At 34.9% G+C, this 23,952-nt stretch overlaps 1 protein-coding gene and 1 non-coding gene across 13 annotated transcripts in view; one reads left to right on the forward strand and one right to left on the reverse strand.

Moving 5' to 3' along the window:
- CSNK1G3 (casein kinase 1 gamma 3) overlaps positions 1-23,952 on the forward strand; it is a 128,351-nt gene that overhangs the window by 44,304 nt on the left and 60,095 nt on the right. For 11 of the 12 annotated variants that reach the window (XM_033853114.2, XM_019940909.3, XM_073802454.1 and 8 more), the window contains exons 3-4: positions 2,825-2,865; positions 13,368-13,437. In XM_033853114.2, the coding sequence (XP_033709005.1) occupies positions 2,825-2,865; positions 13,368-13,437 (111 nt within the window). Of the gene's footprint in view, positions 1-2,824; positions 2,866-12,583; positions 12,627-13,367; positions 13,438-23,952 lie in introns of those variants that run through there. The other variant, XM_073802459.1, reaches the window with a different exon arrangement.
- LOC117312054 (U6 spliceosomal RNA) lies at positions 20,801-20,907 on the reverse strand. Its single transcript, XR_004526222.1, has one exon. It is a non-coding gene; the product is annotated as a U6 spliceosomal RNA (small nuclear RNA).

Consider the following 23,952-nt stretch of genomic DNA (forward strand, 5'->3'; position numbering starts at 1 on the left):
CGGGCCTCTCACTGCTGTGGCCTCTCCCGTTGCGGAGCACGGGCTCCGGACCCACAGGCTCAGCGGCCATGGCTCACGGGCCCAGCCGCTCCGCGGCACGTGGAATCTTCCCGGACCGGGGCACGAACCTGTGTCCCCTGCATCGGCAGGCGGACTCTCAACCACTGTGCCACCAGGGAAGCCCAGTGCTTTCATTTTTAATTTTTATTTTATATTGGAGTATACTTGATTTACAGTGTTATGTTTCAGGTGTACAGCAATATGATTTAGTTATATGTATATCTATTCTTTTTCAGATTCTTTTCCCATATAGGTTATTACAGAGTATTGAGTAGAGTTCCCTGTGCTATACAGTAGGTCCTTGTTGATTATCTTTTTTATATATAGTAGTGTGTCTATCCCAACCTCCTTATATTTTTATTTTATATAAATCTTAGGCCTCATAATGGTCTAAATAGCGACGAGTAGCATGGTGGTCTTAAAACAGTGAATAAAACAACTACATATATTGACTTGATAGAAAATAAAATGATAAGAAAACTTACTAGAGGTATGACATAAGAGAGTGAAAAGCCAGATTGCATACAGTACTAGAAAATGAGAACATCACTTTGCAGATCCTTCAGTGAACACAGTCATCCCTGCCACACCTCAAACCAAAAGCTTACCAAGCTATAGCAAATATAAAGAAGCAGCTAGTAACTCACAACAGTCATCCAGAGCATTAATTGTCAATTCTTTGGCTAATCTAGATACAACAGCTTGCGCTCTAATGCTGTCTTTATCAGATTTATCATGCAATATTAGAAGTTGGAGGCAAAAGAAGAATCAAGCTCTTCCTATCCCCCATAAAGAAATGGTTACGTGATTCCTGATGAGTGTAAGTTTCTTGAAAATGGTGAAAATTTTTGCTATTTGATAGTGGAGAACATTATGGAGACAGAACTTTTGTATTTGGTACAGAATCTGGCTTAGATGATTTGGTAGAACATAAAGACTGGTCATGTGATGGAACATTTAAATGTAGTCTAGAGATTTACTACCAGTTATATAGGTTACATATATTGATAATAAATAGGAGCATTCCTCAATTGTTCATTTTATTTCCAGGGATATCTGTGGAGACTTAGAGTTAGTTTTCTTATGTTGTAGAGAACTTAGGTCCAACATGAGATTCTGAATCCGTAATGATTGACTTTGACAAAGGAAATATCACCTTTTCTCAGATATACCATAATACAGCTATAATCATGAATCTATACACGTTTTAAATGTATTCAGATATTTTTTGTATTTTCATTTTGACAGTAGAATCTTTAAAATATTTTATTACTAGTTTTTCATGTGTCATTGTGTCCTTTTTAATGTTCATTTTAAATTTTATTTTCATTTTAATTTCATATAAAATTTTCACATTTTTATCAAAATGTAATTTTCAATTTTTCCATCAAAATTGCCTCATGGGCAATTAGCTGTGCTGCGAAACTGCTTGTGGCAAAGATTCTTATGGTGAAAATACTGCTCACTGTGGCAGCATATCCAAGACTGAAATTTTGTCTAGAAGTTTTACTGCCATTTATTAGCTGTTGTATAAAATGAAGTTAGGTGTATTATGTTGGAAAAATCACATGTGTGAAAGTTGATGATTACCTATTTTGTGTTAAGTCGCCAGTGTGACCAGGGCCAGTTACTATCACAGTTAAAAACAACAACGATCAGTGTTCTGTTTTTCTTACTATAAAAATAGTACATGCTTATTGAAAGAATACTGGAAATCCAGAAATCAAATATTGTTCTATTTTTTATTCTTTGAACTGTACTTGTAAAGAAGCACATTAATTTCTGTATCAGATTTTCTTCATATACTTAATTCTCCATAGTATTTTACTTGAACTACAGATGTTGACCCCTTGGAATTTTCTAGATTATTTTCAACTTGCTGGTGCCAATAATTACTGTAATTCATTTGAATTCTTTACATATTAATTATATTAAATCTTTATTCTGATTTGTCTTTCACTTGTTCTTTGTATATAATAGTTTTTTTCAACTTACAGAAGTTTAAAATATTTTAAGCTATCAAATCTGTATAAAATCTTCTGATCTTTTCATCTTTTTCCATTTATTTTTAATGCTCAAAAAGGCTTCTGTATACTGGCCTGATAAATATTTTTTCTTGTTTTATGGCTTATATCTAACTCTTAAAATACCTGGAATTTAATTTGCTTATAAGGCAAGTTCTTAATAACCCTTCTTCCCCTCAGAGTAATCAACTAGTTTGTCAAAGCCAATTATTGAATAATACTTTTAAAGTTTTATTTTAAAGGTATTCCACATTTTTTTCTATATATTTGATCTATTTACTAGATTACATATGAGCCCTATTAAGATCACATCCCGTAATAATGAAGGATTTAAAATGAGGTGGTGATCGAGAAAGGAATTTTGTACTCCAATTTCTACATAGGGTTCTAGTTTTGAAATTTAGTTTAGCATGTGTTTGCCTACTGATTACTTTGTAAATTGTATGCAGTATTCCAACAAAATAAGAATTTTTCTTTTTTTTAAATAAATGGTCTAAAGTATTTATTAGTATTACTTTCTACTCTGAATCTAGGTGAAATACTGAATGTGTTATGGAGTTGATCATAAATTTAAATATTTCCTTGTTATTGAGACTTCTGCTAAATAGTTGGAAGCAGAAACCTATGTTTCATTTAAATGTGTTATGTGCTTCCCCTGACCCCCCAAAGTACAGTTTTACATAATGTATCCTTAAAAATTCATTGCTGGTAGAATCTGACATTTTTCTTTTTTTTTCAAGGGAAAAATTTATACACAAATGAATATGTGGCAATTAAACTGGTAAGTTCATGTTTCTTATTTTTCTTTAATTATTTTCTTATTATTTCTTTAATGATTAAGTTGCATTTTCACTAATTTTTTTTCATATCCTTTTAACTTGAGTGTTTATTGGGAAAGTGGTAAGTGTAACTGACCTTTTGTTATTAAGCTCCTAGCATCTTCATGCCCCTCAAGTGTATGATAATGTATATATAAGATATCTGTGTCTTTGTGTGTTACAAAAACTTAATCCCTTTACTTTGGCAGCATTATAGAACTGAATTTAAAAAATTTTGAATTTAAGGAAGCTGGCATATTGGCATTTTTTATTAGATAAAAGTTAGAATGCAAGATTTTTCTTCCTGATTCAAGCACTTGGACAAAGGTGTCCTTAGTATTCAGGATTACATTATTTGAAAATGTATTTGAGGTACCTTCCAACATCTCTTTTTCTGTTGATGTTTTTATATTTGGTAAAACTTGGCTATTGCTTGACCTTCAAGGATTCAGAAATTCTTGATGTGGGTGGATAGCCAGGCAAGCAAACTCCCCTGGGAATGTTTTGAAGTCCCAGATGTGCCTGGTATGACAGCTATAAGGCAGCTTTTTTTTTTTGAATAGTTGGGATCTGGGAATTTTTATAAGATATAACTTTCTGCTGGCACATCTGTTCTATCTGGTATGCCAGCCATGTTTCCTTGAGGTTGAGCATGGCTTGGTTTTTCCCAGCCTGCCTGCCAGTCTCAATCTTGTCTCTGCCAATATAACCACTGTTATTAGGGTAATGTGACTTTAATATAGAAGGAGAGACTATTTGAGGAAGAGGCAAGTGGGAGAAATAAAAAAAAAAACGTTGGGGATGAGATAGAAAACTGTGCTACTTAATTTTAAGTATCCTGTGAGTGTAAACCAAGTTTCACTGCAACAAATGCTGTTTACTTTTACTGGGAAATAAAAACGCACAGAAGGGTTGTGGTGCCACCAGGAGAGACTGGCTGGCTGACATGTGAGTTGGCACTGGCATTTACCTGGCATGAGTTCACCTAGGTTTAAGTTCTGGTCCTTGACTTTATGACAGAAAATCTGGTTAGGTTGTCTCATTAAGATTGTCACTGTTAATCAGAAATGGATTCACAGTATTAATCAATTCATGCAATCAGTCAAGCTCTCAGAGGTGTAAATATTTAGAAAGAGTTAATTTCTAACTTACAGTGAGGTATTTTACTATTATGGGTCCAGAATGCCCACATCAGAATAAATAATATGTTTTCTTTCTGTAGGCTGATATACATAGAATGCTAAGTTAAAATTACAAGGTTCCCTCCTGGGTGTGAAATCAGGACGGGGGGAGTTAGTTTGTGTGAATCACAATAGTGAGGCCCAGGATGCAGGGAATGGGCACTGCTGACTTTTTCTTTGGATTTCTCTCTTTTCCCATGTTCTAGGCCAGTGGTCTGGGATCTAGATGTTGTACGGTGTTGGGAGTTGGGGTGGCACACAAGGATGGAAGTGTGGCAACACCCATATTCTGTGTTATTGATGGCCCGTAGTGAGTAGCTTCAGATATCTATCAGATATTTAACTGATGTTAGGGCAAATAAACCACTGTGTCAAAATAGGAGCCCCTCTAGGCTGACCTTTACTTGTCCATTTCAGTCATTAACTGGTGACCCTTAGGTCCTGTTATTTTCAGATTTGGAACTTGTTAACCCTGTTGACATCTTTGATGCCTTAGTAAACATGTATTATGTCATCTTTTAGCCTTCTTATGTATACACACATAAGTCACTTTTTTTAGTTTACCTTCATGCCATATCACTATCCCCTTATTTTTCTTCTTTTTTTTGGTGGGCAGACATTCACAGTGATCAGGACTACATATAAAAATTGTGGTTATTTGGTATTCTTTGGGAGAACTGGGAATATTTTTGGATCCCTTTGTGGTATTTTGAGGTTGAAGTATGGTATAGAGTCATGCTTGCCTCAGATTCATCCAAAAAATATATTGGCAGGGCAGAAAATTTTTCACATAAACTGTTGGAACATGGTTCGGTACTTAGTTTACTAAATATTTGTGTGTGTGTGTGTGTGTGTGTGTGTGTGCGCGTGTGTGTGTATGTATTATATATATATATAAAGTGTGCTTGTATATATTTTTGTATCTTATGTTTGTATCTATTGTCTCTGTTTATAGAAGATAATATAATTTTGTTCAGAACCTGCCTAAAAAGTAACCACTTGAAAGTGTTATGTCTGTGTACCTTCAGTGCTATCTTATTTTTGTACATTGGTACAAATAAAGGCATTATTTGTTGACAGTGGTGTTCAGAGAGCAAACTTCAGTGACTACTTTTAGCTCTGTTATCTCCTATAAAGGTTTTCACATTTATTTAATGTTACCCTAGTTCATACTGATCGTTTGTTTCAAGGTAATTTGTTAAATTTGACCTCAGTCACCACCCTCTTATCTTGTTGTTTGTAGTTATATAGTAACCCGTTGTTCATGAATAATGAAAAATTCATCCTGGGTGAGGTGACTTTTGTTATATGGTGGCACAATAAAATTTTACTGCTAGTAAAGTATTGGAATCAAGTTGAACTGCCTCAACTAAGTTAGATCTGGGTTTCTGTTTTTACCTAGGGAATATTAGTGATTGAATAAGTTATGTATTTAATTTTACTTGTGATTGCCTGAGTGGGCATCTTTTATTATATCTTATGGTTATATACTTTTATATAGTTAAAACTGAAGAATTCCACTGTGTGGAAGGAGCTATTTTAAGTCATATATATGTATATATAAACAAAATGAGAAAGAATATTCTATCCCTCTTTCATAGATGAGGGAACTGAAAAGTACATAAAGATTAAGTAACTTGCCAAAGTCTCTACAACAGCTAGTAAGTAGTGAATTTAGGATTCAAACCCAATACAATTTAGTTTCAGTGCCTATGCTTTTAACTAGAGTTGTACCCTACCATTCTGCCTCTCAAGAACTAAGCTGATTGTTTTCTCTTATAATAATCTTTATGATTATAATTGTTCCACTGGGACTTTACAGGTTCTTTATCTGAAGTCTGTCGTTGGTTCTTTCATTACGATATATCTTAGCATAAATATGTTAGTTATTCTGTTTGGGATTCACATTCCTCTTGAATCTCTGGTTTATCTTTCATCAGTTCTTGCATTTATTTCTTCAGTTATTGCCTCTGCTCACTTTTCTCTCAAGACACTTATCAAATGCATATTAGACCTTCACATTATATTGTCCAGATCTTTAATCTTTTTCCTATTTCTATTTTTCCTCCTTCATAATGCATTTTGTATACTTTATATAGATTCAGTCTACAAAATTTTCTCATTCTTTAGACATTTTTCTATCTCCCAATTTCCAAATTCTCTTTTCTGTTGTGTTAATGTGCTGGTAGATTAGTTTTAAATTTTGTTGTTGTAGTTTTTTGTACTTCTTGAAGTTTTGTTGGTTTTGTTTAAATTTTGTTACCTTGCTGTACCTTCCTGTTGAATCTTGTTCAACTTTCCTGTGTTATTACTCTGTTATAGTTTTGTTTCCTGCAAATATTTTCACACATTTATTATTTCTTATATGTTAAATCTATTTTGCTTCTGTTTATGTTCTCTGTGTGTGTGTGTATGTGTGTGTGTGTGACTGTAAAAATCTCAAAAACATTATGTTGAAGGAGAAAAGCCAGACACGTACATATAACACATACATTGTATAATGTCATTTGTATGAAATCCAACAACGGACAAAACAAATCCAAAGGTGATAGAAGTCCAAAAGTGATTATCTCTGAGAGAAGGGTGATGGAAATGCTCTAAACTTTAGAGGCTAAAGGTTTTTTGAGATGGTGGTTGCAGGGCTATATACAATTTACAAAGCTCATGGGCCTAATACTTAGGAACTGTGTGTTTTATTGTAAGCTGTACTCCAGCTAAAAATTAAAAAAATATATATTGTTGCTACTATCAGAATTTTCCTATCTCTGTCTTTGTTCTTTCTTACTTTTCTGTAATTTCTTAATTTCTTTACATTAGAAATATATAGTTTAGAGGTGAATTCCTGGAAACAGGAGAAATAGAATCAGGGCCACCATTCTAGTCATGAATGTTCACAGTATACTCTTCTTCAGGGTCAAAGAGTCAAACACAGATTTCCCTAATGCTTGATCTAATAGCCACTTAACCTTGTGTACATTTATGGCATTAATTTATTTTACGCTGCGCTTAAAGTTGACTATCTGGATTTAACCTTAGGGAGACAAAGATGACTAATAGATTATTACATTATAGAAGAGTTGAGAGTCCCTCCCATCAGGAAAGCTGCACAAGCCTCCATGATAGCCTCATCCACCACAGGACAGACAGCAGAAGCAAGAAGAACTACAGTCTTGCAGCCTGTGGAACAAAAACCACATTCACAGAAGGATAGACAAGATGAAAAGGCAGGGGGCTATGTACGAGATGAAGGAACAAGATAAACCCCCAGAAAAACAAATAAATGAAGTGGAGATAGGCAGCCTTCCAGAAAAAGAATTCAGAATAATGATAGTGAAGATGATCCAGGACCTCGGAAAAAGAATGGAGGCAAAGATCGAGAAGATGCAAGAAATGTTTAAAAAACACCTAGAAGAATTAACCAACAAACAGAGGTGAACAATACAATAACTGAAATGAAAACTACAGTAGAAGGAATCAATAGCAGAATAACTGAGGCAGAAGAACGGATAAGTGACCTGGAAGACAGAATGGTGGAATTCACTGCTGTGGAACAGAATAAAGAAAAAAGAATGAAAAGAAATGAAGACAGCCTAAGAGACCTCTGAGACAACATTAAACGCAACAACATTCACACTACAGGTGTCCCAGAAGGAGAAGAGAGAGAGAAAGGACCCGAGAAAATATTTGAAGAGATTGTAGTCGAAAACTTCCCTAACATGGGAAAGGAAGCAGCCACCCATGTCCAGGAACTGCAGAGTCCCATACAGGATAAATCCAAGGAGAAACACAGCGAGACACATAGTAATCAAATTGGCAAAAATTAAAGATAAAGAAAAATTACTGAAAGCAGCAAGGGAAAAACAACAAATAACATACAAGGGAACTCCCATAAAGTTAACAGCTGATTTCTCAGCAGAAACTGTACAAACGAGAAGGGAGTGGCATGATATACTTAAAGTGATGAAAGGGAAGAACCTACAACCAAGGCTACCTGGCAAGGAGCTCATTCAGATTCGATGGAGAAATCAAAAGCTTTACAGACAAGCAAAAGCTAAAGAATTCAGCACCTCCAAACCAGCTCTACAACAAATTCTAAAGAAACTTCTGTAAGTGGGAAACACAAGGGAAGAAAAGAACCTACAAAAACAAACCCAAAACAATTAAGAAAATGGTCATAGGAACATACATATCGATAATTACCTTAAACATGAATGGCTTAAATGCTCCAACCAAAAGAAACAGGCTTGCTGAATGGATACAAAAACAAGACCCATATATATGCTGTCTACAAGAGACCCACTTCAGACCTAGGGACACATACAGACTGAAAGTGAGGGGATGGATAAAGATATTCCATGCAAATGGAAATCAAAAGAAAGCTGGAGTAGCAATACTCATATCAGATAAAATAGACTTCAAAATAAAGAATGTTACAAGAGACAAGGAAGGACACTTCATAATGATCAAGGCATCAATCCAAGAAGATATAACAATTATAAATATATATGCACCCAACACTGGAGCACCTCAACGCATAAGGCAACTGCTAACAGCTGTAAAAGAGGAAATCGACAGTAACACAATAATAGTGGGGTACTTTAACACCTCACTTACACCAATGGACAGATCCTCCAAAATGAAAATAAATAAGGAAACAGAGCTTTAAATGACACAATAGACCAGATAGAGTTAATTGATATTTATAGGACATTCCATCCAAAAACAGCAGATTACACTTTCTTCTCAAGTGCGCAAGGAACATTCTCCAGGATAGATCACATCTTGGGTCACAAATCAAACCTCAGTAAATATAAGAAAATTGAAATCATATCAAGCATCTTTTCTGACCACAGAGCTATGAGATTAGAAATCAGTTACAGGGGAAAAAACGCAAAAAACACAAACACATGGAGGCTAAACACTACGTTACTAAATAACAAAGAGATCACTGAAGAAGTCAAAGAGGAAATCAAACAATACCGCGAGACAAATGACAATGAAAACATGACAATCCAAAACCTATGGGATGCAGCAAAAGTAGTTCTAAGAGGGAAGTTTATAGCTATACAAGCCTACCTCAAGAAACAAGAAAAATCTCAAATAAATAATCTAACCTTACACCTAAAGGAACTAGAGAGAGAAGAACAAACAAAACCCAAAGTTAGCAGAAGGAAAGAAATCATAAAGATCAGAGCAGAAATAAATGAAATAGAAACAAAGGAAACAATAGCAAAGGTCAATAAAAGTAAAAGCTGGTTCTTTGAGAAGATAAACAAAATTGATAAACCATTAGTCAGACTCATCAAGAAAAAGAGGGAGAGGACTCAAATCAATAAAATTAGAAATGACAAAGGAGAAGTGACACCAGACACCACAGAAATACAAAGCATCCTAAGAGACTACTACAAGGAACTCTATGCCAATAAAATGGACAACCTAGAAGAAATGGACAAATTCTTAGAAAGGTATAACCTTCCAAGACTGAACCAGGAAGAAATAGAAAATATGAACAGACCAATCACAAGTAATGAAATTGAAACTGTGATTAAAAATCTTCCAACAAACAAAAGTACAGGACCAGATGGCTTCACAGGTGAATTCTATCAAACATTTAGAGAAGAGCTAACACCCATCCTTCTCAAGCTCTTCCAAAATATTTTGGAGGAAGGAACACTCCCAAACTCATTCTATGAGGCCACCATCACCCTGATACCAAAACCAGACAAAGATACTACAAAAAAAGAGAATTAGCGACCAATATCACTGATGAATATAGATGCAAAAATCCTCAGCAAAATACTAGCAAACAGAATCCAACAGCACATTAAAAGGATCATACACCATGATCAAGTGGGATTTATCCCAGGGGTGCAAGGATTCTTCAGTATATGCAAATCAATCAATGTGATACACCATATTAACAAATTGAAGGAGAAAAACCATATGATCATCTCAATAGATGCAGAGAAAGCTTTTGACAAAATTCAACAGCCATTTATGATAAAAACTCCAGAAAGTGGGCATAGAGGGAACGTACCTCAACATAATAAAGGCCATATATGACAGACCCACAGCAAACATTCTCAATGGTGAAGAACTGAAAGCATTTCCTCTAAGATCAGGAACAAGAAAAGGATGTCCACTCTTGCCACTATTATTCAACATAGTTTTGGAAGTCCTAGCCTCGGCAGTCAGAGAAGAAAAAGAAATAAAAAGAATACAAATCGGAAAAGAAGAAGTAAAACTGTCACTGTTTGCAGATGACATGATACTATACATAGAGAATCCTAAAGATGCCACCAGGAAACGAGCTAATCAATGAATTTGGTAAAGTTGCTGGATACAAAATTAATGCACAGAAATCTCTTGCATTCCTATACACTAATGACGAAAAATCTGAAAGAGGAATTAAGGAAACACTCCCATTTACTATTGCAACAAAAAGAATAAAATACCTAGGATTAAACCTACCTAGGGAGACAAAAGGCCTGTATGCAGAAAACTCTAAGACACTGATGAAAGAAATTAAAGATGATACCAACAGGTGGAGAGATATACCATGTTCTTGGATTGGAAGAATCAATATTGTGAAAATGACTATACTACCCAAAGCAATCTACAGATTCAATGCAATCCCTATCAAATTACCAATGGCATTTTTTATGGAACTAGAACAAAAAATCTTAAAATTTGTATGGAGACACAAAAGACCCCGAATAGCCAAAGCAGTCTTGAGGGAAAAAAACGGAGCTGGAGGAATCAGACTCCCTGACTTCAGACTATACTACAAATCTACAGTAATCAAGGCAATATGGTACTGGCAGAAAAACAGGAACATAGATCAATGGAACAGGTAGAAAGCCCAGAGGTAAACCCATGCAACTATGGTCAACTAATCTATGACAAAGGAGGCAAGGATATACAATGAAGAAAAGACAGTCTCTTCAGTAAGTGGTGCTGGGGAAACTGGACAGCTACGTGTAAAAGAATGAAATTAGAACACTCCCTAACACCATACACAAAAATAAACTCAAAATGGATTTGAGACCTAAATGTAAGTCCGGACACTACTAAAGTCTTAGAGGAAGCCATAGGAAGAACACTCTTTGACATAGATCACAGCAAGATCTTTTTTGATCCACCTTCTAGAGTAATGGAAATACAAACAAAAATAAACAAATGGGACCTAATGAAACTTAAAAGCTTTTGCACAGCAAAGGAAACCATAAACAAGACGAAAAGACAACCCTAAGAATGGGAGAAAATATTTGCAAACGAATCAACGGACAAAGGATTAATCTCCGAAATATATAAACAGCTCATGCAGCTCAATATCAAAAAAACAAACAACCCAATCCAAAAATGGGCAGAAGACCTAAGTAGACATTTCTCCAAAGATGACATACAGATGGCCAAGAAGCACATGAAAAGCTGCTCAACATCACTAATTATTAGAGAAATGCAAATCAAAACTACAAAACTACAATTCAAATCACACCAGTTAGAATGAGCTTCATCTGAAAATCTACAAACGACAAATGCTGGAGAGCATGTGGAGAAAAGGGAACCCTCTTGCACTGTTGGTGGGAATGTAAATTGATACAGCCACTATGGAGAACAGTATGGAGGTTCCTTAAAAAGTAAAAATAGAATTTCCATATGATCCAGCAATCCCACTACTGGGCATATACCCTGAGAAAACCATAATTCAAAAAGAGTCATGTACCAAAATGTTCATTGCAGCTCTATTTACCAGGACATGTAAGCAACCTAAGCGTCCATCAAAAGAAGATGTGACACATATATACAATGGAATATTACTCAGCCATAAAAAGGAACGAAACTGAGTTATTTGTAGTGAGGTGGATGGACCTAGAGACTGTCATACAGAGTGAAGTAAGTCAGAAAGAGAAAAACAAATACCGTATGCTAACACATATATATGGAATCTAAATTTAAAAAGAAAAAGAAAACGGTCAGAAGAACCTAGGGGCAAGGCGGGAATAAAGATGCAGACCTACTAGAGAATAGACTTGAGGATACAGGGAGGGAGAAGGGTAAGCTGGGACAAAATGAGAGAGTGGCATGGACATATATACACTACCAACCGTAAAATAGCTAGCTAGTGGGAATCAGCTGCATAGCACAGCGAGATCAGCTTGATGCTTTGTGACCACCTAGAGGGGTGGGATAGGGAGGGTGGGAGGGAGGGAGATGCAAGAGGGAAGAGATATAGGGACATATGTATGTGTATAACTGATTCACTTTGTTAGAAAGCAGAAACTGACACACCATTGTAAAGCAATTATACCCTAATAAAGATGTTAAAAAAAACCCAAAAAGGCACATGCACCCCAATGTTTATTGCAGCACTATTTACAATAGCCAGGTCATGGAAGCAACCTAAATGCCCATCGACAGACGAACGGATAAAGAAGAAGTGGTACATATATACAATGGAATATTACTCAGCCATAAAAAGGAACGAAATTGGGTCATTTGTTGAGACGTGGATGGATCTAGAGACTGTCATACAGAGTGAAGTAAGTCAGAAAGAGAAAAACAAATATCGTATATTAACGCATATATGTGGAACATAGAAAAATGGTACGGATGAACCGGTTTTCAGGGCAGAAATTGAGACACAGATATAGAGAATAACGTATGCACACCAAGGGGGGAAAGCAGCGGGTGGGTGGTGGTGGTGGTGTGATGAATTGGGCTATTGGGATTGACATGTATACACTAATGTGTATAAAATGGATGACTAATGAGAACCTGCTGTTTAAAAAAAAAGTGATCAAATGTATTTTATTGGAAAGAAGCAAAAATAGACCATATTTACTGTCTTAAAAAAAATATATATATAGATCTTTCATAAAAAAATCAACAGAAATTAAAAATTCACCTTTGACCTTACTCAAAGCTAGATCCCTCTCCTGAGTTAACTACTGGTTTATTATGTAGCTTTTAAAGACCTTTTCTAATGCATTCATATGCTTCTGAATGTTTGAAATATTAAATATTTTTTTGCTTTATTGAGGTGGGTCTTTCCATATGTATGGATACTATATGTATTTGTGGAAATTGTTGAACACAGTTTTACTCTGTCTCAGATTGTATTTTAATCAAGGCAAGACGTTGAAATATTATAAAGAACAATGCTTGGAATACCAAAAAAAAAAAAAATGTTGACACCAAGATTTATAAATTCGGAATTGGGGCCTAGTGATATTTTAACAACTTAAATATTTTTTGTTGTTGCTTTTTTTTTTTTAAATTAGGAGCCCATGAAATCCAGAGCACCACAACTACATTTGGAATACAGATTCTACAAGCAGTTAGGATCTGGAGGTAAAGTCTTATATTAATTTTTTAATTTGTAATAAAACGGATTGTCATGATAAGAACTCTGGTTTCAAAGAATAGTATGTTAAATTTAGTTAATATTAATCACTTCTTAAGGCAATGCTTAGTAGATATTTTCTTACTACAGTCTTCCCTTTTTATTCTAAATATGACATTTTTGGAGCTTTTTGTGTTGGTACTAATATAAATAGAGAACATTGTAAAAAAAATTTAATTTGAGAATATAAGGTGCATATAGTTTCCAGGTGCTTATTAGCCTTTTTGATGGTATTATAGTTATTGAAATGATTTATGACATGGTGGTAGGCTGAAAAATGGCTGCATAAAAAAATATCCATATCATAATCCCTGGAATCTGTAAATGTTACCTTATAGTAAAGACTTCACAGGTATGATTAAGTTAAGGATCTTGAGATCAGGCCCTAAATGCCTGATGGCCCCTAAATGCAGTCACAAATGTCCTTGTAAAAGAGAGTCAGAAGAACCATTAACGTACACAGAAGAAAAGGCAAAGTGGCTACAGAGGCCACGATTGGAGTGATATAGCCATAAGCCAAGGAATGCTGGCAGCCATGAAAACCTGGTATAGGATTGTCCTATAGAACCTCCTTGATTCAGCCTGTTGAAACTGATTTCAAATGTTTGGCCTCCAGAACTGTGAGAAATAAATTTTTGTTATTTTAAGCCACAGGTGTGTAGTAATTACAGTGGCTTTAGGAAATTAATACAGGTATATTTTTACATAAACCCTAAATGTAAGTGAGAATGGATATTTTGTGCCATTGGAAAAAACTAATGAGAAAATTTCCCATTTTTCGTTGCATTTACTTTATGTTAACGTTTCTCTCAACTCCACTTTTTCTGTTCACTACTATTCTAACTGTAATGATTTTATACATACAGTTTCTTATCAAGTAGGGATATTTTTTCACCAGATTTAATAAAATGGAAGTTTTTGGTGTGTTTTTTGTAAGCACGTGTTTACATTCTACTTGGTAGAGTTGTACATTTTTTAATACATTATCAATTTTGCATTCTTCTTTTTCCTAAGAGCATACTTTCGAATGAGTAGTCATTGTGGGGACAATAAGTTGACATTTTGTAATGTTTTATCATTATAAACATTCTATAATGCATGTTTAAATCTGATACAGACAGGCCTCCAGGACTTATCAAAATTATCACTGACAACTGAGATGTAAATGATAAGGGGATACAATTATATGTGAAACCATACATATTAGTTAGGACTGGCAAGTGACAGAAAGCCCTAAGAAGCTAAGTGGGGGAAAAAAAAAAGGAGTTATTGACTATGTACTGTAAATTCAGGGAAAGGACTTATCTATAAGACATTGCAGTACTGTCATCAGGGACATTGTTGAGTTTATCTTTATGCTCTGCCTTTTTGTGTGTGTGTAAGCTTTTTTCTCTGATTGGCCCTTCTTATGAGACGGCAAAGGTGCTTACCAACAGCCCAGCTTAGCAATTTTAAAAGTATCTGTTAACTAAAAATTTCAGCAAAAGTTCTAGGACTGAACCTTACTGTCTTATTTTGTGTCTAATGATTTAATCACTGAATTTGATTGCCCAGACTTACTCATCTCAGGCACTACCTGTGAATTTCAGGGACTGAGAATGGGGAGAGTTGTTGTCTAATGGGAAATTGAGGTGTTAACAGAAGAAGGAAGATTGGACGCTGGGGAGATGAAAATAAGAGATCTATCTACTTAAGTAGTAAAACTATCATTTGGAAAATAGGATGGAATACTTTAATTGGATAAGAATGAATAAGTTAATTTGGAGTTTAGGGAGTCATTGAATTGAATACCATGGTGCACTTACTTTTATTGTTATATTCTTTACTTTTTTTAACTTTAAAATTTATGTCAGGGATAGTAATAATAAAGTGGAACATACATCTGTTAGCACTTGAATGCCAAAGGGCTGTTGTGCCCCACGACTCCAGGGACCGCCATTTAGTCTGCATATATAAGGGTGCTCCCCTGTACTCCAGGGCATAGCACTTACATAAATTGAAATATGAGTGTTATTGCTTGAAGGTATGTGTAATGGTGGCTCTGAAACTCTGACAGGTGTGTGTAGTTTTGAGTGTTTCACGTGAATCATGTGAATTTTAGTTACTTGTTAGTGTTTTTATCGATCATGAATTTTAAAAACATTTTTGTGTACTCATGTGAGCTTTATAGAAAAACAAAAGTGTTTAATTGTTTTGAGGAGAGACTGATGACTTAAAAATTATTTGATTTTGGAATTGCTACTTGAAAGGATTGTATTTTCAGACTGCTCTTAATCATAAGTGGGGCATTCATAGTAATTTAATCTATAATTCTTTTATGATATTGTAAGTTTCATTTAAGTAGCAACTTGCTTGTTAGTGTTCTCTTTAAAAATAGATATACTGGGCTTCCCTGGTGACGCAGTGGTTAAGAATTCACCTGCCAGTGCAGGGGACATGGGTTTGAGCCCTGGTCTGGGAAGATGCCACATGCTGTGGAGCAACTAAGCCCGTGCGCCACAACTACTGAGCCTGCACTCTAGAGCCTGTGCTCCGCAACAAGAGAAGCCACCGCCATGAGAAGCCCGCGCAGCGCAACAAAGAGTAGCCCCCGCTCTCCGCAACTAAAGAAAGCCCGCGCACAGCAACGAAGACCCAGTGCAGCCAAAAATAAATAAATTTAAAAAATAGATATATTTAATCAATATTCAGAATATATAAAGAAGTCCTAAAACTCAACAGCAAAAATACAAACAATCCAACTTTAAAGTGGGCACAGAACTTGAATAGACATTTTTCTAAAGAAGATAGATATACAAATAGCCAATAAGCACATGAAAAGATGCTGAATATCACAAATCATTAGGAAAATGTAAGTCAGACCCACAAAGACATACCACTTCACACCCATTAGGGTGGCTGTTATTAACTAAATAAAGGAAAAGCAAACCGAAAACCAGTGAACAGCTAGTGTTGGTGTGAATATGGAGAAATTGGAATCTTTGTGCATTACTGGTGGGAATGTGGATTGCTGCAGCTGCTGTGGAAAACACTACGACTGTTCCTCAAAAATTAAACATAGAATTACCATTTGATTCAGCAGTTCCACTTCTAATTATATGCATAAAAGAACTGAAAGCAGGGACTTAAACAGATAGTTGTACACCCATGTTCATAGCAGTGTGATTTGCAATAGCCAAAATGTGGAAACAACTTTGAATGGATATACAAAGTGTGGTTTTATACATAGAAGGGAATATTATTCAGCCCTAAAAAGGAAGGAAATTCTGACACGTGCTACAGTATAGAGGAACCTTGAGAACGTTATGCTAAATGAAGTAAGCTAGTCACAAAAGGACAAATGCTGTGTGATTCCACGCTTTGAGATACCCAGAATAGTCAGATTCATAGAGACGGAATTCAGAATGGTGGTTGCCAGGGGCTGAGAGGAGAGGGGAGTGGGAAAATATTGTTTAATGGGTATAGAGTTTCAGCCTGGGATGATGAAAAAGTTTTGGAGGTGGATAGTGGTGGTGGTTGCACAACAATGTGACTATACGTGATGCCACTGAACTGTACATTTAAAAATGGTTAAAATGATAAATTTTCTATTATGTATATTTTGCCACAGCAAAAACAAATTAAAACAGATTTATTTAGAATTATTTACTGAAATATCTGTGAAATAATATACAGTTTATCCAGTTCTACTCTCTAGGTTTTGATTCTCCTGTATGTCTTTCTCCTATCTAACCTTCTTGGCAGTATCCCACTTTTCTCTCTTATTTGTTCACTGCATCTGTTACATATATACAGTAGGAGTGTACAGCTTTACTGCAGTGTGCGTATGAGGGTTGACTCCTTATATTATTTATAGCTTTCCATAGGATTAGAGTATTGTTTTATACCATTATCAGTTTCTCTGATAACAAAAATTTAATGTTTCAAATGGTCTTGTTTTGTAATATCCACTCAGCATTTATTGAGTAAAATGAAGATCTAGACTTGGGAGTCATCAACACATAGGTGGTTTTTAAAGCTAAGGGAATGGATGAGGTCTCCCATAGGAGAGTGTAGAGAGTGTCTAGAGAAGAGGAACATAGGCAAAACCATGATGACCACTGCATTGGGTAGGAATAAATTTGACTGTCAGTATCAAAAATCGTGACAGCAGTAGCTTACACAAGTAAAGCAATGTTATGTGAGGAAAAATAAACAAGGAGTCCTGAAGTAGACAATTGTAGGATTGATATGGCTACACAGAAGTAAGGAATCAGGCTAGCTCTAGCTTCTTCCTTCTGTTTTTCGTATGTGGCTTTCATTTTTATGATTCTGGAGGGAGGAAGGAAAGGATGAAATTACCATCTATATAAGGATAATTTCCAATTCTTTATCCTGGCCTTCATTCTTGAAATCTAGTCATACATGTATGTCTCTACTAGAATCAGCAATTCTATATACCCAGAATTTCTCTCCCTATCTTCTTTCCCCTTACTTTTCCAATGATTTCTCTCTCTTCCAAAAGACCTGTTTGTTTTTCTGGATTATCTTGTTCCATTAGTGGCTCACCCATTCAAGCTGAAAGTGTTAGTCACCTTTAATTTTGACTTTTTGGGATAATCGTCAAAAAGATCCGTCAGTTATGTCTCTTAAGAGATCTGTTGACTTCATTCTCTTCTCCCAGTCTTCATTGTCACCTATTTTTTGAATTGGGCTTCTTTTTGTGCATCTCATTTCCTTCTTCCCTACATTCCTCTTAGAGACTTGTCATTTAGTATAAAGTCCACATTTCTTTCTCTTTCTATTTGACCCACTTTTTAGTTACACTAAACTTAGTGTTCTCTGAATAGATCTTATTATTTTCATATATCCGTATTCTTTCTGGAATGTCTTTCTTTCTCGATGAATTTCTTCTTTCTTCAGTCCCCAGCTAAAGTATCTCCTCTTTTGCAGTACATTTTCTGGTATCTGTTTCATTCCAGAAAAAGCTTCTTCTTTGACTTGAAATTATTTTGAATACATCTTCATTTTTCTTTCATCATACCATATTATATTTATATTTGCTTAGGTCTTTCTCCTCCATTAAAATTTGAACTCTTTGAGGGCAGTGAGAATCATCTTTTTATCCTTGAAAGTGAGCAGAATGATTGACAATTGTAGGCCCTTGGTGAATGGTTGAAATGGTAAATTCTTTAATGAGAATAATAGACTGTTTTCTATCATCAGATGTGAAGTTCCAGTACATAATCTCCAATATTTCCTATAGCTTTTTAGCTTTTGTGATCATATGTTTAAAGTTTGATATATTAATATTATGTAAAATCATATTATTACATTTTGAGTTTATTCCACTTTTGACAAATAGACATAACCATGTAATTTCAAAAATTTGTTTATTTTAATTAATGTCATTTGTATCACCCTATGATTAGGTAAATTTAGAGATCCAGAAATAGAAGGAAAAAAAGTCAGTGATGAGTAATTTTTAAATGATCAGAAATGATAAACCAAGGGCATATGCAGGTAGTTATTTAATTAACTGACTGTACAATTCAGCTGCCTAAAAATAATCACTTTCTAGAGAAGCATAGGTTTTAATTATTAGAATTAATTCAGTTTTTTTAATCTACTTGAAAAATAGTTTAGTTGAATTGTTGATATGATACTTCATGAAAATGCATGGGACATATTTTGCAATGTATGGGGAAAAGTGTTTTGAAGATCTGTGATTCCGAATAATGCTTCTGTGTCTTAAATTATTTCCTTGACATCAGATGGTTTATATAGGCCATATTGACCTAATTTGCAATCATTTATCCCTTGGAATTTCTTTATCAGCTGATACTTCATCACAGAAAGTCAAATAACCTTTTTTTTTCTGTCATAAATTACTATTCTTGGAAGATCTCTAACTATGGAAATGATGTTAAATATACTATTTGAGACTGTGCATATGTTAAATTGTTAAATAATTTTTTCTCAAGTGAGTGGCTTGCCTTTTTTTAAAAATTTTAACATCTTTATTGGAGTACAATAGCTTTACAATGGTGTGTTAGTTTCTGCTTTATAACAAAGTGAATCAGTTATACATATACATATGTCCCCATATCTCTTCCCTCTTGCATCTCCCTCCCTCCCACCCTCCCTATCCCACCGCTCTAGGTGGTCACAAAGCACCGAGCTGATCTCCCTGTGCTGTGCGGCCGCTTCCCACTAGCTAGCTATTTTACGTTTGGTAGTGTATATATGTCCATGCCACTCTCTCACTTTGTCCCAGCTTACCCTTCCCCATTCCCGTATCCTCAAGTCCATTCTCTAGTAGGTCTGCATCTTTATTCCCGTCTTGCCCCTAGGTTCTTCTGACCATTTTTTTTTCTTTTTCTTTTTAGATTCCATATATATGTGTTAGCATACGGTATTTGTTTTTCTCTTTCTGACTCACTTCACTCTGTATGACAGTCTCTAGGTCCATCCACCTCACTACAAATAACTCAGTTTCGTTCCTTTTTATGGCTGAGTAATATTCCATTGTATATATGTGCCACACCTTCTTTATCCATTCATCTGTTGATGGACGCTTAGGTTGCTTCCATGTCCTGGCTATTGTAAATAGAGCTGCAATGAACATTTTGGTACATGACTCTTTTTGAATTATGGTTTTCTCAGGGTATATGCCCAGTAGTGGGATTGCTGGGTCGTATGGTAGTTCTATTTTTAGTTTTTTAAGGAACCTCCATACTATTCTCCATAGTGGCTGTATCAATTTACATTCCCACCAGCAGTGCAAGAGGGTTCCCTTTTCTCCACACCCTCTCCAGCATTTATTGTTTCTAGATTTTTTGATGATGGCCATTCTGACCAGTGTGAGATGATATCTCATTGTAGTTTTGATTTGCATTTCTCTTATGATTAATGATGTTGAGCATTCTTTCATGTGTTGGCAATCTGTATATCTTCTTTGGAGAAATGTCTATTTAGGTCTTCTGCCCATTTTTGGATTGGGTTGTTTGTTTTTTTGATATTGAGCTGCATGAGTTGCTTGTATGTTTTGGAGATGAATCCTTTGTCAGTTGCTTCATTTGCAAATATTTTCTCCCATTCTGAGGGTTGTCTTTTCGTCTTGTTTATGGTTTCCTTTGCTGTGCAAAGCTTTTAAGTTTCATTAGGTCCCATTTATTTTTGTTTTTATTTCTATTTCTCTAGGAGGTGGGTCAAAAAGGATCTTGCTGTGATTTAAGTCAGAGTGTTCTGCCTATGTTTTCCTCTAAGAGTTTGATGGTGTCTGGCCTTGCATTTAGGTCTTTAATCCATTTTGAGTTTATTTTTGTGTATAAAAATATGGAACGCTTCAAGAATTTGCGTGTCATCCTTGCGCAGGGGCCATGCTGATCTTCTCTGTATCGTTCCAATTTTAGTATATGTGCTGCCGAAGCGAGCACGGCTTGACTTTTTGATGTTGCCTGAACTATGTAGTTCTAAAGAATAATTTTGTAGTTCTAAAGAATAATTTGATAATAGCAGCAGTGGCTGTTTCTAAAATTAACACTTGTCATAGTATTGCCTTCTAAGAATTAGAAAAACTTCTCTTCATTCTTTATACTGACCCTTCTGCCTTCTTGGTTTATGTCTTGTTTATTGGTGTATTTAGCCCTGTCTCCTAGCTAAGTGGGCTTTGGTGATTCCATATTGTATGAACACTTTATCATACTGTTCACTTTTGAGAAAGGTTGTAGGTAATAGTATAAGCCTTTAAACATGGGTATATGCATTAAATAATTTCTAAAATTTCTTTCATTCATTAAGTTGGCAGATTAGAGTTTCTCTGACCATGTTTTAAGAACTTAAGAAATTCTGCTCTTTCTGTATATCTTATAAGTGTCTTTCTGAGAAAAAAGAAAGAAAATATTGTCAAAACCATGAAAGTTAAGTGAATAAAATAATTAGAACATTACCTGTTATATTTTGGTTTTAACAAAAATAATGAAGAATACTATACAGGTGAGGTGGTGGTTAGTGTAAACTTATTTCAACCTAAATAACCAACAGTTTATGTAGCAGCTTCTTAGACTTCCTTTTTCTGTATTAGCTTAAGTGCATTTAGAAGACATCTTAAGTGAATGTAATATTTCTATCTCTTTTTAGAGGCCTTTCTGTATGGGAATTTCTATAAGTTATGCATTGCGAAACTTTTACTAATTTATATGTGAATATGTATATTGGTACTGTTGGATAGAAGTGTACAACATTTTTCTGTTAAATTTGTAGTTTATGGAGAATGTGTGTCTTTAAAGAATGCTATGCATTATCAATATAAGAAAGAAAGGTTAACCGATAGTGGTTTCAATTTGGTTTATATGGTCCAGGTATTAGGACAGTTTATGTTGTGTGGTAATTATACTATTAATATTTTCAGTGATTAATTAATACACAGTAATCTTACATAAAAAACAGACCTTATTTTTGAATAGGGTATAACTAAATGGTGATGAAGGACTTAATTTTCTGAAATACAGCATCATTTTTGTAATTCCCTATGTAATCATAAGAAGTATAAAGCCATGAAAAATAATATGATTTCATGTTTTATTTTTGATTTAAATATAAAGAAGCATATTGTGAGAAGAACAGATTTGTAAGCTTGCAGATTGGGGGTAAAAATGGTAAGAGAGAATCCATTTTTTCTTAACTGTTTATGCCTAAAGAGGATAGAAACTGAATAATATATAATATATAATATTTATTCAGTATTCCATATATTATAATAAACATTACTTGTTTGTAGGTGATGTTACTTTTTAATGTCCTTTGAAATTAAGACTAATTTTTAAATGTGTAAATAGAATTATCACTGAAAGGACTCTTCTGTTTTACAGTGGGGTGGCTTTTCCTTTTATTTGGGGTTAATTGCTAGAATTTTACTAAATGTGGGTGATGTGGTATTTTAATGGAATGACTGTTACCAAGTTTGGAACTCATTGCACCTGTTTGTTCATATCAGGGCTTCCTAATTGGACAGAACAGTAATTCTCAACTTTTGGGTCTCATGATCCTTTTAGACTCCTAAAACTTTTTGAGGATCCCAGAGGGCTTTTGTTATTGTGGGTTATAGCTATGGATATTTACCATATGAGAAATTAAAACAAATATAAAAATATTGCTGTATTCATTTTAAAATAAAAACAGTAGTATTTTAAAATCACAACTAGCGCTATTTTCCAAATTTGAGAAAAGTGGCCTTGTTTTACATGTTGTGCACATCTCCTTAATGTCTGGCTTAATAAAAAACAATGGATTCTGCCTTCAATCCATTGCCATATTACATTCACGTAGCCTCTGGAAAACTTGACTTTCACTTGTGAGAGAATGAGAGTGAAAAAGATAAATAACATCTTGGTGTTATTATAAAAATAATTTTGATGTCACTGCCCTCCTGAAAGTGTCTCATGGACCACCTACTCCTGTCCCTAAGTGTCTCTGGACCATGTGTTGAGAACTGCTGAGCTAGAAGTATAAGCATTTGTGCTAAAGGTTAAGAATGCCTGAAAGCAAAACTTCCTTGGAAAAGAACATAGCCTGTGTGATAATTCTGTACTTAGTATTTCTAATCAGATTTTAGTTTTTCTTTTTTTTTTTAATGGTCTTAGTTGCAGTACATGGGGTCTTCCGTTGCGGTGTGCAGGCTTCTCTCTAGTTGTGGCGCATGGGCTCCAGAGTACATGGGCTCTGTAGTGTGGTACTTGGGCTCTCTAGCTGTGGTGTACAGGCTTAGTTGCCCCGCAGCATGTGGGATCTTTGTTCCCCGACCAGGGATCGACCAGCGTCCCCTACATGGCAAGATGGATTCTTAACCACTGGATCACCAGGGAAGTCCCAGATTTTAGTTTTTCTTGATCAAATCTGTAGAGTTTAAATTTCCTGTTAAGAATGTTAATACTGTTGTTCTAATTCTTCCTACATGAACAATACTGGACCTGAAAATGGAAAGAAACATCATGATAATATTTCTTTTAATAACATGCTTAACTGTTGCCCACCTATAAGGAACTGAAGTACCAAGCAGTATTGACAGTATTAGACCTCCAAGTGTTATTTTCTGACTTTAATTAATTAATGTTGTTTTGTCACTTAAGTGGAATGCTGAAATATAAAATGAAGTGTTCAATTAAATTAATTTTGGGAGAGTGATGGTGAGATTGTATTTTCATATAATGTGTGAATTTTGTATTCTTGCCCATTCTTGAGCTTTTCTTGGGAAAAAATATACTTGTCTTGAATATTGGGGATGCTGATAAGCATCACTGAAAATTAGTGATGTTTGAAGCTATCAGACTAACTTTCATCAACTCACCATCAATGACTTTTTATAGTAGTCTCAAAAATAGTCTTAGAACAATTGGAATTGGGTGGAGTAAAAGTTTATAGTTGAAAATTCACTGGATGTAAGAACAAATAAAAAAGCTTGCTTTTGCCCATGAGTTGGATTG

This window comes from Tursiops truncatus, chromosome 3 (genome assembly GCF_011762595.2).
Source record: "Tursiops truncatus isolate mTurTru1 chromosome 3, mTurTru1.mat.Y, whole genome shotgun sequence".
Taxonomy (NCBI): domain Eukaryota; kingdom Metazoa; phylum Chordata; class Mammalia; order Artiodactyla; family Delphinidae; genus Tursiops; species Tursiops truncatus.